At 44.1% G+C, this 19,185-nt stretch overlaps 1 protein-coding gene across 2 annotated transcripts in view; it reads right to left on the bottom strand.

Annotated features, from left to right (window-relative positions):
- ELOVL2 (ELOVL fatty acid elongase 2) overlaps nucleotides 1-19,185 on the bottom strand; it is a 51,921-nt gene that overhangs the window by 14,240 nt on the left and 18,496 nt on the right. Inside the window, exons 2-4 of one of the 2 annotated variants that reach the window (XM_077933293.1) lie at nucleotides 12,335-12,398; nucleotides 10,920-10,988; nucleotides 7,686-7,873 (exon numbers count right to left, since the gene is read on the bottom strand). In XM_077933293.1, the coding sequence (XP_077789419.1) occupies nucleotides 7,686-7,873; nucleotides 10,920-10,988; nucleotides 12,335-12,398 (321 nt within the window). The remainder of the gene's footprint in view (nucleotides 1-7,685; nucleotides 7,874-10,919; nucleotides 10,989-12,334; nucleotides 12,399-19,185) is intronic. The other variant, XM_028737736.2, reaches the window with a different exon arrangement.

Here is a 19,185-nt window from a genome sequence, read left to right as displayed (position 1 = left end):
TCAATGAGATGACTTCTTCATTACTGAAGTCCCATTGGTTAATTAAAGGTAACTAAGTCTGACTTCTCAGTTTCGGGGAGGGGGGGGGGGGAATCATCACTATGAATTCTGCTCAGATCTAATCCAACCTTTGACCTACAAGCAATGTTTCAAACTATTTGCGTTAAGCATTTTACCCATTACTCAAAATAATGGTGCTGATCTAGAGATTCCTGTATATAACAGTAGGCTGAATGTGTCTACCTGCATTCAGGAATCATCCCAGTCTCCAGGGGCAGCCTTTGGTACTGTGGTGCCCTGAGCTAGGCCAAAAGTTGGTGCCCCCCTCCAGGCCTTCTGCTGTTTGGACTTTGGGAAGGAGGTGTGAGGGCTCGGGCAGGGTCCTAGAGCCCTCCCTGCTCCTTCCCAAAGCTGGAAAAGCACTAAGTAGGTTTTGGGGAGGAGGAAGGACTATAGGACCCTGTCAGAGCTTTGATGTCAGGGCCCAGTGTGGGGAAACTGGTCACACTGCCCTAAAACTGCCTCTGCACTCTTGATTCCCCCCCTTACATGAAGAACTACTTTGCATGTGTGAACCTGATCCCTAAGGAAGTATGTTTCCATGTGCAGTATGCAGGATTAGAGCAAGCAATATTGCTTTTAAGTTCAGTTACCTCAGAAGAAATTAGACATTCCTCTAAAAGACAAGCAATGATTATTAAAGGAGCTGAAGAAGGTATGAAAGACAGGCATGAACCCCTCCCCCCTTGGTGGAATCGTAGTAGTTCTTTACGAACATGTTGCAGGGTTCTTTTTCTTCTTTTTTTAAGGCAGCTCGCATAACCATTGACTCTCCCTATATTTCTGTGACAGAGCCATTGTTGCCCACAGCGTTCCCACTCATTTCCTTTGCCTGCCCAGAAAAACTGGAAAGATACATGCTTATAATCAAAGAGCAGGACTAGATTGGAGCAGAAGTGGTGGAAATGTTGGATGCACATTTAATGCAACCCCGCCCCCCGCAAATCAGTTTGAATGGGAATGAGGCAGTCATATCACATTTAACTGTCTGGAAAAAAGAAAAGGGAAAATGTGTGTCTCCAGCCACTACACGACTTCTGAAACTTCTCCATTGGCATTTTATAACATTCTAAATACTGGTCTCTGAAGTAGGGGGTGAGGAACCTTTTTCCAGACTGAGAGGATTCAGCTATGCAGCTGCAAATAAATGTTTTGAGTGTGTTGTAAAGTGCATTCTCCAAATGTGAAACTAGATGGCGAGATACGGTGAATTCAATATATTTTCCAAAACTTTTTTTAAAAAAGCATTTTCACAGTGTTTTTTATGTGTGTCTGGATTCCACTTGGGTCACATTCCTTTCTGGGCAACCTTCGGGGACGGTGGGGGGCAGGGGTGCCAACTTGAATAAAACAGGGGGGCAGGTAAGCCCCGACCCACATAATCAATCACAAGATGCAGCACACACACCAATTGAATATCAATTTGTATCAACTTTGGCAGGGCCTGGCCCTCTCAAATATTTTACCTTGGCCCCTAGGAGTTATCACCCGGGGCAGGGCATATGCCAGTGGAAGGTGGGGCCAAAGTGAAAAAAGAGCAACAGATGTAAATTTTACCTTTGCATAGCAGGCTCACCTATGCACATGCTGAGACGCCCCTCTCTAGCTTCCATCCAGGCAAGGAGGAAGCATTAGCTAGATAGACTCAAATGACTGCATTCAGTCCCACCAGGGGCTGAGGTTTCTTCATCCCTGTTCTAAAGATTGGCTTTATTCTGCTGCTGCAGTGCCCGCCCCTGCCGCCATTACTGCTAAGAAAGCCAACAGAGCCCTTTTAACTATAGCATCCTTCTTTTAAGGATGCATGTATGTATAGATGCCTTACTGGCAGCAATCCTGCACATACTTACCTGGGAGTAAGCCCCATTGGAAAGAATGGGACTTCCCATGTATAGGTGTGAATGTATAGGTGTGCGCTGCCAAACCATGCTTTACTAAAGCAAGGTACTGTATTCCTTTTTTTAGGCCTGCAGGGCTCTTGAAAGCCAGGTTCTTGATGCTAATTGCAAAGCTCAATGCCAGTTACTAATTGCCAAGGGCTTGCAATTCATTTCCAACTCTCATCACTTTCCACAACAGTGCAATTGGTGAACTCCAGTTGGTAATAGCATGGCAAACATAACCGAGCACTGCACTTACTCTGCTGCCAGAGCTGAAACTGATATTGCCCATTAGTACGTAATTCCTTACGCTGGCTATTTGCCTGAGCAGCTTTTCACTTGTCCTCTCTTTGGAAGCAGAAGACAGATATCCTTTCTCAAAGGCACACTACGTGCTAACACATTTCAGAAACTTTCACTTAATAAAACGAAGCGGCAACCTTCAACAACTCTATCTCTTTTGCCCTTCATCATCACCTTGTATTGCTGTAGGCATTTTTTTTTTAATCTAACATTTAGTTTATTCTAAATACTGCCTGCTCAGAGCATAGTGGGAGGGTGAATAGGTTGGTTCCCCCCCCCCCCCCCAGTGTCTGGGAAAACCCCAAGACTTCTGTTTCAAGAGTTGAAAGGCAAACAACCCTGTTTTCTTTACAAAAGTAACTCACTGATGTTCCAACTTAGAAGATGACAAGTCAAAAGGATCCATTCAGCACTGCAGATGTGGAAACACCATTCATTTCAATGGAGGTTTGCTGAAGTTGAGCTGAGGGTGGACTGGACTGCAGCAATTTTTAAAGGAATTATACCTTTACTCTGCCAATCCAGGGAGTTAATGAAATGGGTCACAGTCCCTTTAACTCTGAAATGTCACATGCCTGCAGTCAGAATAATCTGGAGAGCAGTGGCTTGCACCCAGCTGAGTGCAGGAGAGGCAGATGGGAAGAGTAACGTGACCACTGCATACTGACAAATATATTTGATGGAAACTGAAGGAGCATAGATTTCTTATTCATTAGAGCAGCCTGCATATCATTTCACTTGCTTGCAGGGTGGTGTGAGGTCACAAAGGCAGGCAAGAAGGCTGGGGATTCTGTCTTCAAAACAGAGCTAGGAGGTCCCATTTAAGGGCCTGCTGAAGCTACAATCCTACTAATTCTACAAAGAAGCACCTGCTCTCTCCCCATTTGTTACATTCCACCAGTTTCCTCCATGCTAGGGATGCGTCTTCTGTGGCTGTAAGGCAGCCTTTGCCAGCTTGATGGCTGATATTCTCCAGAGGTTTTGGATTGGGGGTTGAAAGAAGTGTAGTCCAAAACACCTGGTCGGTGCCCAGCTGGCAAAGGCTGCAGTGTGGAATGTACTGCATCAGAATTTATTTGGGAGGGTTAAATAGACAAGCAAGTCTTCACTTCTGAATTGTCTGAGTGTGACCCCTTTCTATTTGGGCAAATTGCTTTTGCATGCCACAAAGAGGTGCAAGCTACTTATTCCCCACTAAAAACAGAGAAAATACCTCCACGCACTAACCAAGTGGGGCAGGCCACCTGCAAAATTCACCATAGGAACCATTGCAAAAATAACCACAGCCCTAGAACGCTGCAAAAGTTATGTCTTTTGCAAGCGGTTGGAGAGAGTGTGACTCAGTGAGTCAGTAATATTTATTTCCCATCATCTAATGCAAGGCTGCATACCTGCGCTGATTCAGCATGCAGTTTATTAAGAGTCCGCTAAACTTTAAGCCATGCTGGCTGGCTAATTCAGAGAGTGAAAGGAAACTAAAGCTCCCTGTTCCCCCAGAAGTGCATCGAACTTGCCACTGTGCATTCCTAAGCTGGACAGGATATAAAGGCTTCCAGGTTAGAGGCTACTTTCTGCCCTTGCCTGTGTGGCTGGTTCTCTTGCCTCCTTCTCTGCTTGCCTTCCCATCAGCCTCTCTTTCCCTGCATCCTAATTTCAACCATCCCAGTCCAAGTTTCTTAGCTGTGACCGTGTGGGTGATCTTGTGATCCTGCCAGGTACCCAGAATACCTATACAGTGGTACCTTGGGTTACATACGCTTCAGGTTACATACGCTTCAGGTTACAGACTCCACTAACCCAGAAATAGTACCTCGGGTTAAGAACTTTGCTTCAGGGTGAGAACAAAAATTGTGCTCCGGCAGCGTGGCAGCAGCAGGAAGCCCCATTAGCTAAAGTGGTGCTTCAGGTTATGAACAGTTTCAGGTTAAGAACGGACCTCTGGAATGAATTAAGTACTTAACCCGAGATACCACTGTAGTGATTTTGTAGAAGAAAAATAATCAGAAAAGTACATTCAGGGCTGCATCTTAAGTGTCCAGTTCTAAACATTTGTCTGTTTCTAAAAAGCTATCTTAACACCCCTTCAATGGTAGAACAGTGTTGTGTTTTGTGACAACATCCCTTCATAAGTTGTAGCACACAATCCATAATAAATGATTATTATTTCCTGAAGGCAGCTCTGTATATGGAAGCTTTTTAAATGTTTAATGTTTTATTACGTTTTTATGTATGTTGGAAGCCACCCAGAGTGGCTGTGGAAACCCAGTCAGATGGGCAGGGTAAAAATAATTATTATTATTATAAGCATATTTGTAGCATGTTGTCTCAGCTATCATGATGTATAGTTATGTTTTGTCATTAGTTCCTAAATAATGAAATACTACAAAATTCTGCACAACAGCAAAACATCCTGATATTTAATTTTAGGGGACAAATTACCTCCACTCGCATAACCTAATGAACAAATCTCCATTGTAATATGAGTAAATGGCCTCTGTTTGACAATTCAAGTATAAATAGACTCTGCTCACAATGGCAGCTTTGTTCTAAGCATAATTATCCTGCCTGTTTGAATATATGTGGGAATATGGGAAAGAAAACACCCTTAATTTGAAGTCACTTCCGAATATTGACATGGGGAAGTGCAACTATGCTGAAGATGGCAGTATATATACTTTTACTGGCTGGCTTGAAAGAAGACCTGGCAAAGTTATCTGAAGGAGAAGTTCAAGCAAAGTGAACAGGCCCGAAATAGCCACTGCAACCCGGCAAGAACTCCATGACAACAGTCCAAGCATACAACTCAAGTACCGCATATGAATACAAACACCCTCATGTGCAACTGCTTCACAGCTCTCTGAATTTGATGGGAGTGTGTCTGCATATGTAAATGAAGCTCCACATTGCAACCACATTGGAGGCCATTGAAATAAAAAAAAATTAAGGTCTTATATAATAAATGTTCATAAATGTACCAAGCAAACACATACATAAATATATAAACCACATGTCTGAAGCAGCACAGGAAAACAGCCCTGAAACCATTTTGACTCCCAAACTGATCAAATGTTTTCTCTGCAAGGTTGAAGGAAAATGGAAAAGCCTCCCCATTGTCTTTTCCTTCACAAATCCTGTCTTAAGGGTATGTCTGTGTATGAATAGGGTGTGCCTGTGACCTGGCTCAGGAACTAAGTATTTGTCATTACAAAAGACTGGTCAGGCTCCCCAGGGTATCCAATCAAGTGACCATTAACAGGTCTGCCAGACAGGAGATAAACAACACACTCAGATTTCTGTTGTAGACCGCCCTTTCTGTGATGTAGGTATGATGCATCTGGGGGGTGGTCTTGAGCTACACCCCTTCTGTGATGTATGAGGCTTCTGGGGGTAGTCTTGGACTCCAGGGCGGGCAATTTAAAATGTCTATATAAGGGCGGGCACACCTTTGTTCGGGGTCCTTCTCCTTTCCTGAATGTGAGGGGAGCACCCTGTTGCAACACATCAGGCTTACAAGCTGCTTTGCTTCTCAATATTCTCTGGTTGGCCTCTGGAGAACCTACAAAGGACTCTAAGGGTTCTTGTGTTCCCCATAAGGGAATAAGGGCAGATATTTGTTTATTACATCCATGCACAGCAGGTGTTATCTGAGCTGGCTGAGGACCCAAGAAAGGTTTGGTATAGGCTATTCCTTGTCAGCTCTATTCCTGTTATGTACTAAGCTTGGATCCTTGTAGGAATTGCCTTAGAACCTGAGGATGAGGCAAGACTCTTCTGTTTGGCATAAGCAAAGGGTTTGTTGAAACCAAAGCCTTGGGTTTTGGCTAAGAGGTGAAGTCTGCTTCTTTTCAGATGGATTAGGAGGGATCCATGGAAAGAACCAGAACAGATCCTGCAAGCAAAAGCTGGAGGTGGAGGGCAGGGAGAGAGACAAGGCCCTGCATTTCTATTTGTTCAGGAAGTTAGAGAAAACCCAGCACTCCAGAGTTCCTGCTTCACTGAAGCCCTGCTTTCTATGTAGGTTGCCTATTTTTAGATGATCTTCGAAGAGCCACTGTTTAATCCGTGGTTTTAGATGGGCTGCTGAGATATAATGCAGCCCGTACTTAAAGACTGTGCAGCTAGCGTGCCCCAGAGACCTCAAATACTTGAACCCAGCGGAAGTTACTGTATATGCTAGAGTAAATATCCAAAATAGGGTTGATGCTCCAATACTGACAATGTAGTGACTGTCAAACACGGGTAAACAGTCCCATGCCAAGAAGTGAGGGGGGTGCCTGAAAAAACCAAAGGGAGCTAGACAAGTAAATGTGGACAATAAACATGATGTCGTTGCTCACATTCACTGGTCTGCCTTTATATGTTCAGAAGCTGCCTGAAGGATTTGCAACATCTTGGCATCCAGTGGCACACCTGAGCCAGAGGTATTTGTCTCTGGCAACCTGAATAATGGGATTTATGGAAAGGAGACTCCTCCTCATGCGGTCATGGGTTTTCGTATGAGAACTGCCACTTCCCACATGTTCTGAAGGCAATCATCACAGTTTAACTGGACTAGTGGTTGACCTGTTAAAAACACTACCACCAGCACAGATGTTCAGCGCAGTCCTAACCCTGCCTACTCAAATGTAAGCCTTATTGAATTCAATGGCTCTCACTCTACCAGTAAAACTGCAAACTGCAGCCTTAGCTAAACAGGAAGATATTATTACTCTGGCAGTGTGTTACCTTAATATAATGACTCTCAGGCTGGAGAGAGGTGCTAGATTCCACCCCCCACCCTGCCTGCCAGAGTCAAATTTAAATGCGTGGAATGCAGGGAGTAAAGAAAGCATTGTGTGGGTTTGTTTTTGCTTTTGTTTTGCAGTGTGGAGAAAAAAAGTGAGTTATGCATGGCCCCTCTGCCTGCTCAAAATGAGCTTCTCCCAATGCAGAAAAGTGTCCACTGGGGCTGTTTTGTACATAATTTGTGTATCACGTGTGCCCTTCAGTGATGGTGCTTCAGATCCTCCCCCTTTTCCTCTCTTTTGTAAAACAAATGGCTAAAAAATGGTAATGCTAGGCATCTCTTATGTTCATGCTTCAAAATATAGTTCATTACAGACTCATTTCTAGAAGTCACCAGAAGGTCACCCAGTCCAGTCCTTGCAGATATGATTCAATAAAGCTCCTATAAGATCACTGAGATCACAGAAGATCAACTATGGAAGCAGGAACAATAGATGCACCCTGAATGTAGAGCAAGGAATAATTCAAACTGTGCATGTCTGGATGGCTCAGGCAGGTGAACCATGTGATACTGGTGAAAATAAAAAGCAAAATGTAGAAAGTAAAACACTAGTATTCCCAGAAAATATGACCTGTGAAAAGCAATTTTGCCAAACTGCCCAATCTATTAAACTTGGAGACCAACAACAAAACTGGGCCAACACTGAAAAAACTCACCTCTATAAGCATGTAAAATGAAAGCATGGTGACTCCAAGGTTATATACAATGAGAAGACCCCTGAGTGACAGAGCAGGCCTGTTCTTCATAAATGTGGTACCCAGCCATATGAAGAGAAGATACGCAACAGTGAGGGAAAAAGTGGGCAAGTAAGAATCCAGCATGAGCCATCCTCTGACCCTGGGATCTGAAGAAACAAAGCAAAGCAAAAAGCCTCATGAAATCAGCACATATAAATATTTCTTGTTCAATACAGTCATTCAATGGGCGACCAACGCCTTTCCAGTCTCCCAGTAATACCCAGCCTCCAGTCTTTACAACCTCCTCCTAGGATGCTCTTATAATGTGGGGTTTTTTGAAACTGATGGAATACGCAGAATTGGACAAATTAACAGGGAAGATTCAGAACCGACGAGACCAGAGATTCACTGAAGACTGGAATAAATTTACAGAATATATTAAAAATGTATGTGATGAGCAGTTAACGTTTGTAAGCTTTCAAGAAGCTGCTCTGTGAGAAGTATTGGTAGAAATATTGCTTAAAAACTATGGTAAGGCTAATTAATGATAAAGTGCAATTTTAAATTGAGAAATGTGAGAAGATGTGATAATACGGAGAATTGTCAGACCTGCTGATGGAAGTCCAAAAGAAGCAGTTGTTGAGATTGGGATGTTAAATTGTGTTTAAATGTATATTGGAAAACTAATAAAAATTATTTTAAAAAAATATAATGTGGGGGTTTTAATTTGTTCTTGCTCTTGTTTTTATTATGTTCCCCCCCCCCCCAGTACTTTTATGTTGTGAACCATCCTGACATCTATGGATGAAGGGTGGTGCATATAATTTTTAATAAATAACAACAGCTGATTATTCAATTAAATTTAATGGGTGAGAACTGAAACAACACAAGCAAGTGTCTTCTTGTGTAACAGGGCTTCTCTTGCTTCTCAGCCCCCTACAAAACCCACGTGCCCCCAAAATCTGCTCCAGAGGGCTGAAGGACTATCCAGAGAAGAGTTTGGGGGCACAAAAGGGAGTTGGAGGGGGGGAAAGAGAGAACGCACAAGCAGATTTCTGCTGTGGAGGTGGGCAGACATCACGGGATGTCATCCAATATATTTGCTCATTACCGAAACCCCAATAAATGATCAGATTGTATAATGCTTATAATATAAACCTTTGGTTTTTTTTATCATTATTACCATTTGTTAGAAGTCACCTTCTACAATGTCTTTTTTCACACAGCAGTACACTGTCCAGAACCAGAATAGCTTAAAAACCATAAGAGGCATTCATCGTTCCTGGATGCAAACATAAGTATGTCCTAAATAGGCAGTAATGCCTTCCAGTAGCTGTGGGTTAAACCACAGAGCCTAGGACTTGCTGATCAGAAGGTCGGCAGTTCGAATCCCCATGACGGGGTGAGCTCCCGTTGTTCAGTCCCTGCTCCTGCCAACCTAGCAGTTTGAAAGCACATCAAAGCGCAAGTAGATAAATAGGTACCGCTCCAGCGGGAAGGTAAACAGCATTTCCGTGCGCTGCTCTGGTTCGCCAGAAGTGGCTTAGTCATGCTGGCCACATGACCTAGAAGCTGTACGCCGGCTCCCTTGGCCAATAAAGCGAGATGAGCACCGCAACCCCAGAGTCGGGCATGACTGGACCTAATGGTCAGGGGTCCTTTTATCCTTTACCTTTAGGCAGGTTAAGGCCTAATGAAGTGCTGTCAATTTCAGTCAAAGCAATCGCAGGTGAATGGTAAGACCCACCTTATTTTTATGCCCATAGTTTTACATTGTTTTTAATGTTGTCTTTTAATGCTGTGACCCACCCTGGGAACTTAGGGTGAAGGGCGGGAAATAAATAAATAAAAATGAATGAAAGGTTATTGGTACAACAAAAGATAACAAACCAATAAGCTTCACAAATCAAAGCAAGAGTTAACACCTGTGTGATGATTCAGTTAGAACAGGCATGGCCAAACTTGGCCCTCCAGATGTTTTGGGACTACAATTCACACCACCCCTGACCGCTGGTCCTGTTAGCTAGGGATGATGGGAGTTGTAGTCCCAAAACATCTGGAGGGCCAAGTTTGGCCATGCCTGAGTTAGAAGTTACTCTAGGAGAACAAGAAGGAAGCTTAGAATCAGAAAAATAAGATCCTACCTTATTTGACCATAGCAAGTGGGGCTCTGTTTAATCATTATTATTACAGAGTCACCTGGCCAGTATCTGATCCCCATTATTTATTGTCCCCAAACCACAAATATTGTCGCCTGCACACACCCTGGGTAGCTGTGGCAAAGCATCAGTTCATTTCCATTCTAAGCTTGGAATTTCACACACCTGAATCTTTATGCATTTCCTTGTAAAGCTATAAGTCCTTACATTATCAACTAAATGCCTTTGGCGCTTTCTTAAGGTAGCTGACCTCAGTGGCGTAGCGTGGGTTGTCAGCACCCGGGGCAAGGCAAGTAATTTGCGCCCCCTAACCCGTGGATTTGCGCCCCCTAACCCGTGGATTTGCGCCCCCTAACCTGTGGATTTGCCCTAACCCCAGATGTTGCGCCCGGTGCAGCCGGCCCCCCCTGCACCCCCCACGCTACGCCACTGGCTGACCTGAAGCTTTTGCACAAGTGAAGCTTTCGATGACTAGGGATTATTATCTTTTTTTTAAAGGTGACTCATCCCTTCCTGCTATCCATGCTGCATTTTCCTTATCCCTGATGAATGCCAAGCATAACTACCTCAAAGTCTCCCAAAATGGGTGACTATTTGTGCAAAGCCCACTAACTATACCAGCAATCAACTTGGATAATACCATCGTTGCTGTGGCTGTGACTTAATGACTGCAATGCTGCAACGATCATTCCTTGCACTTCTGAACCTGCTCGGTAACAGCTCCAGGTAAAAGCACCCACAAGGAAGCACCCTTTTAAAACAAACAACAACAAAACATCCTATGCTATGATTTTTTTTTTACACATTTGACACTAGCCTATTTAAAAGTAAGAGGAGAAAACAGAGGCAAGTGTGTTGCAAACCAAGGCCCTGTACTTTAAGAAAGTGTATCAAAACAGAACCCTGTGATCTGCAGAGGTATCCCTCTCTGCACCAGAAGATAAGGACAAAAAAGAGCGAAGGGCTATTGCTTCCAAGCCCCGCTTCTCAGGGGCATCTGAATTTCCACTATTTAAAACACAATGCTGCAGTTGAAATAAACTTTTATCCTCACCCAACAAAGCATTTTGCCTATTCACGTTTCTAGCTTCACACCATATTCTGTTTAAGCTCTTTAAGTTGCCTAAAAAGCAGCAAGAACACGAATTATCTCAAAATTCAACACAGCACAATGCTCCCTCTATGCTTACCTAGTCAATAGCTGGACTAGTCAATGGCTGGATATGAAATACGTAGTTTCCTCTTCCCACAATGAAATCCTGACGGTTCTACTAAATCCTGGCAGTTTCCCTTTTTGTTGTAGCCAACAAAGCAAATGTTTTCACAATTGTATCCTCTTATGACCAGGTAAAAGTCATTCACATCAACTTGCTTTCACTGGAAACACTGGTTTCTCCCTGTCAAGCAAGCTTCCCCTTTCATCAAATGAACAAATTGGCACAGGTAGAATTCATTAGACTTAAGTACCTTTAAGTCCCTTGGGAGCTATAACAAGTGATTTTTTTATTAGCCACGATGAACAATCTCTCCAGCTGCATTTCTGAACAGAAAGATTTTTTTTAAAGCACTGGCAATTGGGAGAGCAAAAAGTGTCATTATCTTCTTTAAACTAAGGGCTAGCTTCCAAATCTTTAACTAAAATATTACATGAAGAAATAAGAGGAATATATACCGTATTTTGCGCCCCATAGGACGCTCTGGCCCATAGGACGCACCTAGTTTTTTTTTGGGGGGGGGATAAAGAAAAAAAATTATTTCCCCCCCAGGTGCAGGGCTGGAAGAACCAGGTCGGGGAACAGCGGGAAGGCGCGCTCTGCCTCCCCGCTGTCCCCCGAGCTTGTGGGGCTGGCGATGAGGAGAAGTGCGCTGAGCCCGGGACTGCAGGCAGCTCTGCGCAACCCTCGGAGCCGGTCTCCCGAGGGTTGCACAGAGCTTCCTGAAGCATGGAGAGCGAGAGGGGTTGGTGCGCACCGACCCCTCTCGCTCTCCAGGCTTCAGCGAAAGCCTGCATTCACCCCATAGGACGCACACACATTTCCCCTTCATTTTTGGAGGGGAAAAAGAGCGTCCTATAGGGCAAAAAGCCTCAGCGCCTAGGGCTTGCCGATCGAAAGGTTGGCGGTTCGAATCCCCGCAGCGGGGTGCGCTCCCGTTGCTCGGTCCCAGCGCCTGCCAACCTAGCAGTTCGAAAGCGCCCCCGGGTGCAAGTAGATAAATAGGGACCACTTTCTAGTGGGAAGGTAAACAGCGTTTCCGTGTGCGGCTCTCGCTCGCCAGAGCAGCGATGTCACGCTGGCCACGTTATACATTGTACTAGGAGTTATCAGAACCAGCTATATATTCTTTTTGAACTAAATGCATTTATCTCCCAGTTTTCTTTAATCACCATGGCACACATATTATAATGACCCTCCAGCAGAGCTGGTGCAGGTGAGGGGAGCCTGTTAGCACCATGAAAGGAACACCTACCTCTAGCTCCAAACATATAGTCCACAAACTCATTTACTTCATGGTCAAATGCCTTCAGGTGTTCCTAAAAAGAAAGCAGAAGAAAACAAGGGTCAGGTTTTTTATGTCCTCATTTACAGAGATGTACAGCCTCTTGGGCTTGCCGATCAGAAGGTCGGTGGTTCAAATCCCCGCGACAGGGTGAGCTCCCATTGCTCTGTCCCAGCTCCTGCCAACCTAGCAGTTCGAAAGCACAGTGGTGCAAATAGATAAATAAGTACTGCTCTGGCAGGAAGGTAAATGGCATTTCCGTGCGCTGCTCTGGTTTTAGTGTTCCGTTGCGCCAGAAGCAGCTTAGTCATGTTGGCCACATGACCCAGAAAAAACTGTCTGCAGACAAACACCGGCTCCCTCGGCCAGTAAAACGAGATGAGTGTCGCAACACCAGAGTCATTTGCGACTGGACCTACAGTCAGGGGTCCTTTACCTTTACCTTTTTACAGCCACAGCAGCAAAATTGACCTCCACATGGAGTACCAACGTACATCTGGGTATCTAATACTAGCAGCAAACAACAGGGAGAGGTTGCCTTTCTGCATTTCTTCATCTGGGTGGTCATTTTTGGAAAAATAATGTAGGACAAGATGGATCCTTGGGCTGATCCTAAAGGGATCTTCTTCATAGGATCTTAATGCAAATGTACAATTGGTGAGAAACAACAAAGAGACTTGAAGCACTTTAAAGACTAACAGATTTATTGTGGCACAAACCCTCACGATCTAGAAACTTCTTCATTTTATGCAAGAAGTGCTAACCTCAGTTGACAGGCATATATGGATCCACTAGTACAGAGGGGAGGAATTGTAAACAGTGAGGTTGTGGCAGTGAAATGCAAAAGGTACTATTTGTGAGAATTAAAGCTCCAAGGAAGACTCAAAGTAGAGCCACTGAAATTAATAGACGTAACTTAGTCATGTTCGAACTGCTAGGTGGGCAGGAGCTGGGACCGAACGACGGGAGCTCACCTCGCCACGGGAATTCGAACCGCCGACCATGCGATCAGCAAGTCCTAGGTGCTGAGGTTTTACCCACAGCGCCACCCGTGTCCCTTCCATCCCATCGTTCCGCTCCTGTCGTTCGGTCCCAGCTCCTGCCCACCTAGCAGTTCGAAAGCACCCTTAAGTGCAAGTAGATAAATAGGTACCGCTTTATAGCGGGAAGCTAAACGGCGTTTCCGTGTGCTGCGCTGGTGCAGGCTCGTCAGAGCAGCTTCGTCACGCTGGCCATGTGACCCAGAAGTGTCTCCGGACAGCGCTGGCCCCCGGCCTCTTAAGCGAGATGGGCGCGCAACCCCAGAGTTGGACACGACTGGCCCGTACGGGCAGGGGTACCTTTACCTTTAACTTAGTCATGTTAGTGGGTCTACTCTGAATAAGCTTAATTGAATACTGCTCCCCAATGAGCAATAATCACAATGACCACAAAAGCAGTATCTGGTGATTCTACAATAACCTTATCATTCCTAAGTAAAAGCAGGAAACAATTGTCTCTATTCAAGTCCAAATGAATAGAATCAAACTGTTATAATTCAGCTATTTCACACTTTCCCTCTGAAATTCCTTTATAGGAGAATGGCAACTTTTAGGCGAGTAGCAAAATATCCTGAGAGATTGAAATGTTCTTTTGCTAGTTGCTAGGAGTTGCCTCTTCTGAGGTCAGATGAAACTGGCAGAGATTCTTTTCTGCAAAAGTGACTCAAAAGTATCTGCCAACACAAGCTGACACTATGGAGGGTTTGAACGGGCAAGTCACCATGTAGGCTCAGATTCATGATCTGCTGTGGCTGGCAACTGAAAATTACAAGTTAGGAGGGGGTAGGGAGCAAATCAATAAAAGCAAACAAGTGGTTCATAACAGGAGTTGACCCAGGACATTGCACCGATGTCATGATGATACTACAAACCAAGATAAGCCAACGAGGTGCTGCAGCTATTTGCGAAATGATTATGCAACAGCACAAAAATGAACACAGAATAGACAGAGCACGAGAGGATGGGGGCAAAGCTTGAGACGATCTCCTAATACATTATCCTACAGGCCTTTCGGCTTCTACTGAAACCACCTGTATGGAGGACACAACCCTATGCACTTAATGTACTGCAGTAACATGTTATAAGTGGCAGGCTTGTTCCACAAGGGTTGTCAGCATAGTAAGCTTCTGTGCAAATTCTGCCAGCTACAGGTATCAATAGGATCAATGCGTTCTTCAAACACTCCTTAGGGAAGACCATATTCTGCAGAGGATCTACATGCACAGTTTGCATTGTTTAGTGAAATCTGCATGCACAAAAGCAAAGGCAGGACAGATGCCCCAACGATGCTGTTGAAGATATGTTCGGGTTGAAAGATGGGGAAGCATTAAAGTGCCTTTGAAAGGTATAGTGATTGCGGCAAGGTTTGTTGCATTTTGAGACCCATGTATGTTTTCTAGTTTTCTTATTTAATTGTACTGCCATTCAGCTCATGGTTTGGCTGTTAATCATCATCACAAAGTATACATGCCATTGGTCCCAGGGCCTCCTGTATATCAGAATGCTCTGTTTATATTCTAAGTAGTTAATTTGAGACTCCTTTTTAATACCATTATCTGGTTGGAAATACCAGCCTGATTCTACAAAAGTGCTACTGATTTAACAGAAAAAGAGAAATCGTTTCAATCAAAACTATACTTTCACTTGCTCTATTAAGATGATTTGCTTTCACTTGCTTTATTAAGATGATATGGGATGCGAGTGGCACCACTGAAGCCTCTTGGGCTTGCCGATCAGAAGGTTGGCAGTTCAAATCCGCACAACAGGGTGAGCTCCTGTTGCTCTGTCCCAGCTCCTGCCTACCTAGCAGTTCGAAAGCATGCTCGTGCAAGTAGATAAATAGGTACCACTGTGGCAGGAAGGTAAACGGCATTTCTGTGCACTCTGGTTTCCGTCATGGTGTTCCATTGTGCCAGAAGCGATTTAGTCATGCTGGCCACATGACCTGGAGAGCTGTCTGTGGACAAATGCCAGCTCCCTTGGCCTGAAAGCAAGATGAGTGCCGCAACCCCATAGTCACATTTGACTGGACTTAACCATCCAGGGGTCCTTTACCTTTTACCTTAAGATGATTTAACCTATATCCATAAGAATATATCTTCAAATAGTTTGAGTTGAAACATTTGCCTGCAGCTGCCCTACATTACTATTAAAACATTTAAAATGTATATCTAGAAATGTAAGGTGCAAATGTGATAAAAACAAATTTCCAAATATGCCTATCATACTAAAACTTATCAGGGAACTGTGTTCACAAAGCTAGCTGGTTTCAACAAAAAATAGTTTCAGATGAGGAGCTGAGTCAGGAAATGTGGAGTGTGAGAAAACAGAGAACCTCAACTTTAGCCTTCTCTTACTGCTTCTGTTTCACAGAGATCCCATTGTCCAAAGTTTTAACATGACATTTTAAAAATGTAACAATATTTTGTTCATCTCTATGTGGCTTATAACAAATGGAAAATCAAAGCACAAAAGGTTGAATTTATTATTAGTTGACACAAGTGGTATTTACACAAAATAGGAACAATATCACTATTAACATGAATTCTAGTGTCAGTGGACAAATCTCTGCCCAAGGCTGAATTTTAATACATATGAGGGACATGTTGGTTTATTGGTACTGGTGGATGAAGGTTGGGAAATGCAAAAGGGGAATTCGTTGGGAAGAAAAGCTTCTGCATCTAAGAGGCTTTCCTGTAAAATTGCTATTTTCATTTGCTGTGCACATTAACCACATGAAATTATTTCCATAAAGCTTTTTCTTTTGGTGTGAATGAAATCTATACAACTGCTGCTTTTCCTTCAGTCCTTGTTAATGAGTGAACTTGTTGAATTTAGTGTCATTGCTGTGACTGCAATACTAAGCTACTTGGCATTGCACAGCAGCGAAGAGACTGAGATGCAAAGCAGGAAGCCCCAGCTCATTTCTCACCTTTCCATGAACTCATTAGGTGACCTTAGACAAGCTGCTCTCTCTGTCTCAGCCTTTCTACAATATGGGGAATACTAACAATATTGATTCATTTTGTGACGTTGCTGTAAGGATTGCAGCTATCTTATGAATTATTACTTTATTTCCCATTATTTGATTACTCAACAGCACTTGATGCAGCTGGTGCTGAATGTGTGATCCAACTCCATCTGAAAATATTGCATTTAAAGTGACACAGGATCACAATAATGTTCTATATGTGGTATGGCTTCAGATCCGTGATGGTCTATTCACACACACATGCAAGTTGTCACTTGATGGCACAGTTATCAAATGACAGGTGTGCATGTGTGAAAAAGCATTATATGATCTGGCAGTATTCCACCATGGCAAAATCTCTCACTGAAAAGTTCCCTCCTCCATCTAGACCAGCTATCAGAGAACCGAAAACATTAATCTTAGTATAAGTAAGGTGCAGGGAGCTGTGTCCTCCATTCTGGAATAGTCAGGTCATTTCCTCAATCTCAGAGATGAAGACTTACTATATAGAGTTTTTATTTTATACACATTGGAAGGAAAAGTTATGTAACAGCAGAACTATTTCCCACATGACTGAGCATATAATATCTCCTGAGATATGAGGGGAGAAAAAAGAGACAGGATCACGTAAGAAAGATGTGGGGTTTTTTTTAAGTTTGCTTTTCTAACTCAAAATGTGTCACATGCAATTAAGATCAAGCTATTCAGTGCTTCTCAATTTGTTTGTACTCTAAAAGCTTTTCTTAAACATTTTTTTTTAAAAGCTAACCACTTTCTGTCTAGGTTTTTACACAGTGCTTCTGTTTCTCAACTCTCCCTGAACCCAAAAGGGAACCATATTCAGTTATGCTATTTAAGCTGAATACAATGAAGTGGAGCTATGATGTTCCACGTTAGTGATTAATCAGAGCCCAAAAAAGTAGGGCATGTGTATTTTCTCTTGAAAAACTCCCCAACTCTGCTGTCTGACTCCTTTTGGCCATCTGCTGTGCATAATGGCAAATCTACATGTCACATACAAATGGGTGTAATTAAACCCTAATGGCCATATCACTAATAGAACAGCAATGTTGGGAGATAGGACCAGCCCAAGAAATTTAGTTGCCCAAGCTGAGGAACAATATAGTGGCACCACCCCATTCCACAGAAAAATGCTGACCAGACTGGCAGCTGAATCTGACTTCATCTATCACCCAGGGGGGCAGGGAGCAGGTTAGGGAGGGCAGGCTGTTCACAAGGAGATCTATCCTTCAATTCCTCACTGCTGTTCCCTCATTGTTTCACCTGATGCCTGCTTGCTGCCCAGGTCTAATTTAACTTTGGAGGCTTATGGAGTTTTCTAATATTTGTGTTTAATTACAAATATGCAGGTTGATCCCCAGATTAAGCAGTCAAACAGAGGGCCAAATCCGTTTCCCCAGACAGAGATGGCGCCCTAAATGCTGTTAGCTTGCCAAGCCCCCAAACACAGCTTTTTCTAGGGTTACACTGAACACAACCTGTTTCTACACATTTACAAGAGTGTAACACTTCTTGATTTGTACAGTGGTACCTCTGGTTAAGACTTCATTCGTTCCAGAAGTCCGTTCTTAACCTGGGGTACCACTTTAGCTAAAGGGGCCTCCTGCTGCTGCCGCTGCGCGATTTCTGTTCTCATCCTGAGGTAAAGTTCTTAACCCAAGGTACTACTTCCAGGTTAGCGGAGTCTGTAACCTGAAGCGTTTCTAACCCGAGGTACCACTGTACTCCTGGACTATTGTGTACGGAGGTACACAGACTACACAGTTGTTGAATGTAACGTGTGAATGTAACTTCTACACTCCAAAACTGTGGTTTGTGTTTTCCTATATACAGACATAGATGACATAATCTTTACCTAGAGTTGGGGGAGAAAGTCAGGCCCTGTTTCAGGTATCTCCTAGCCCAGTGGTGGCGAACCTATGGCATGTGTACCAGAAAGGGCACTCAGAGGCCTCTCTGTGGGCACACATGCAGGGCTGTAGCTTCTGTGCTGGGGGTGGGTGGAGGAGAGGAGAGGAGGGCTTGCGCGCAAGCAGGAGGGGAGGCAGGGATCTCTCAGAAGTGGAGTGAAGGCTTCGTGCTGACAGATTCCTGCCTCCACTCCTGCTTGCACGCAAGTAGGAGTGGGATTGGGCTGCTCAGTTGAGAAGTGCCTGGCTGCCTTCAGGTGGTGCAGAGACTCTCAGATACAGCTTCCGGGCTGCCTCCACCTACCCCAACCCCAGCAACTATTCAGCCTGGCTGCCTTCACAGGGTTGCAGGGGATCTGATGCAGAGGTGAGGGCTCCTTTAAACTTCTCCCTTGAGGGGAGTGCAGCCATGAACCCCTCAATGAAAAATGTGACGGAGCCTACATCTCCCCAGCTGAGCAGCCCCGATCCAGCTCCTGTTCCCATGCAAGCAGCAATGCTGCGTAGCAGAGCTGCCCGATCCCACTCCTACTTGCCTGCATGCAGGAGTAGGCTGGGGAGGGGTGGCAGCAGCATCCCTTGCCTGCTCGTGTAACAGAAGTGTGGCACTCAAAACGGAAGTTATACTCAGAATAGAGCACGTTCGGCTCCTGAAAAAAGTTCCAAAACCGGAACACTCATTTCCGGGTTTGAAGTATTCAGGTTCCAAGCAGTTTGAGAACTAAGCTGTTCAAAAACTGAGGAACCACTGTATTTATTTTTCCCAATTTGAACTGTATTTACCCCACCCCCTGCTGCTGTGGTGATTTTCTTGAGTCAAAATGAGAGTACAGTGGTACCTCGGGTTACAGACGCTTCAGGTTACAGACTCCACTAACC

The sequence above is a fragment of the Podarcis muralis genome, chromosome 8 (assembly GCF_964188315.1).
Source record: "Podarcis muralis chromosome 8, rPodMur119.hap1.1, whole genome shotgun sequence".
Lineage (NCBI taxonomy): Eukaryota > Metazoa > Chordata > Lepidosauria > Squamata > Lacertidae > Podarcis > Podarcis muralis.
This window is presented reverse-complemented; position numbering and strand designations above follow the sequence as displayed.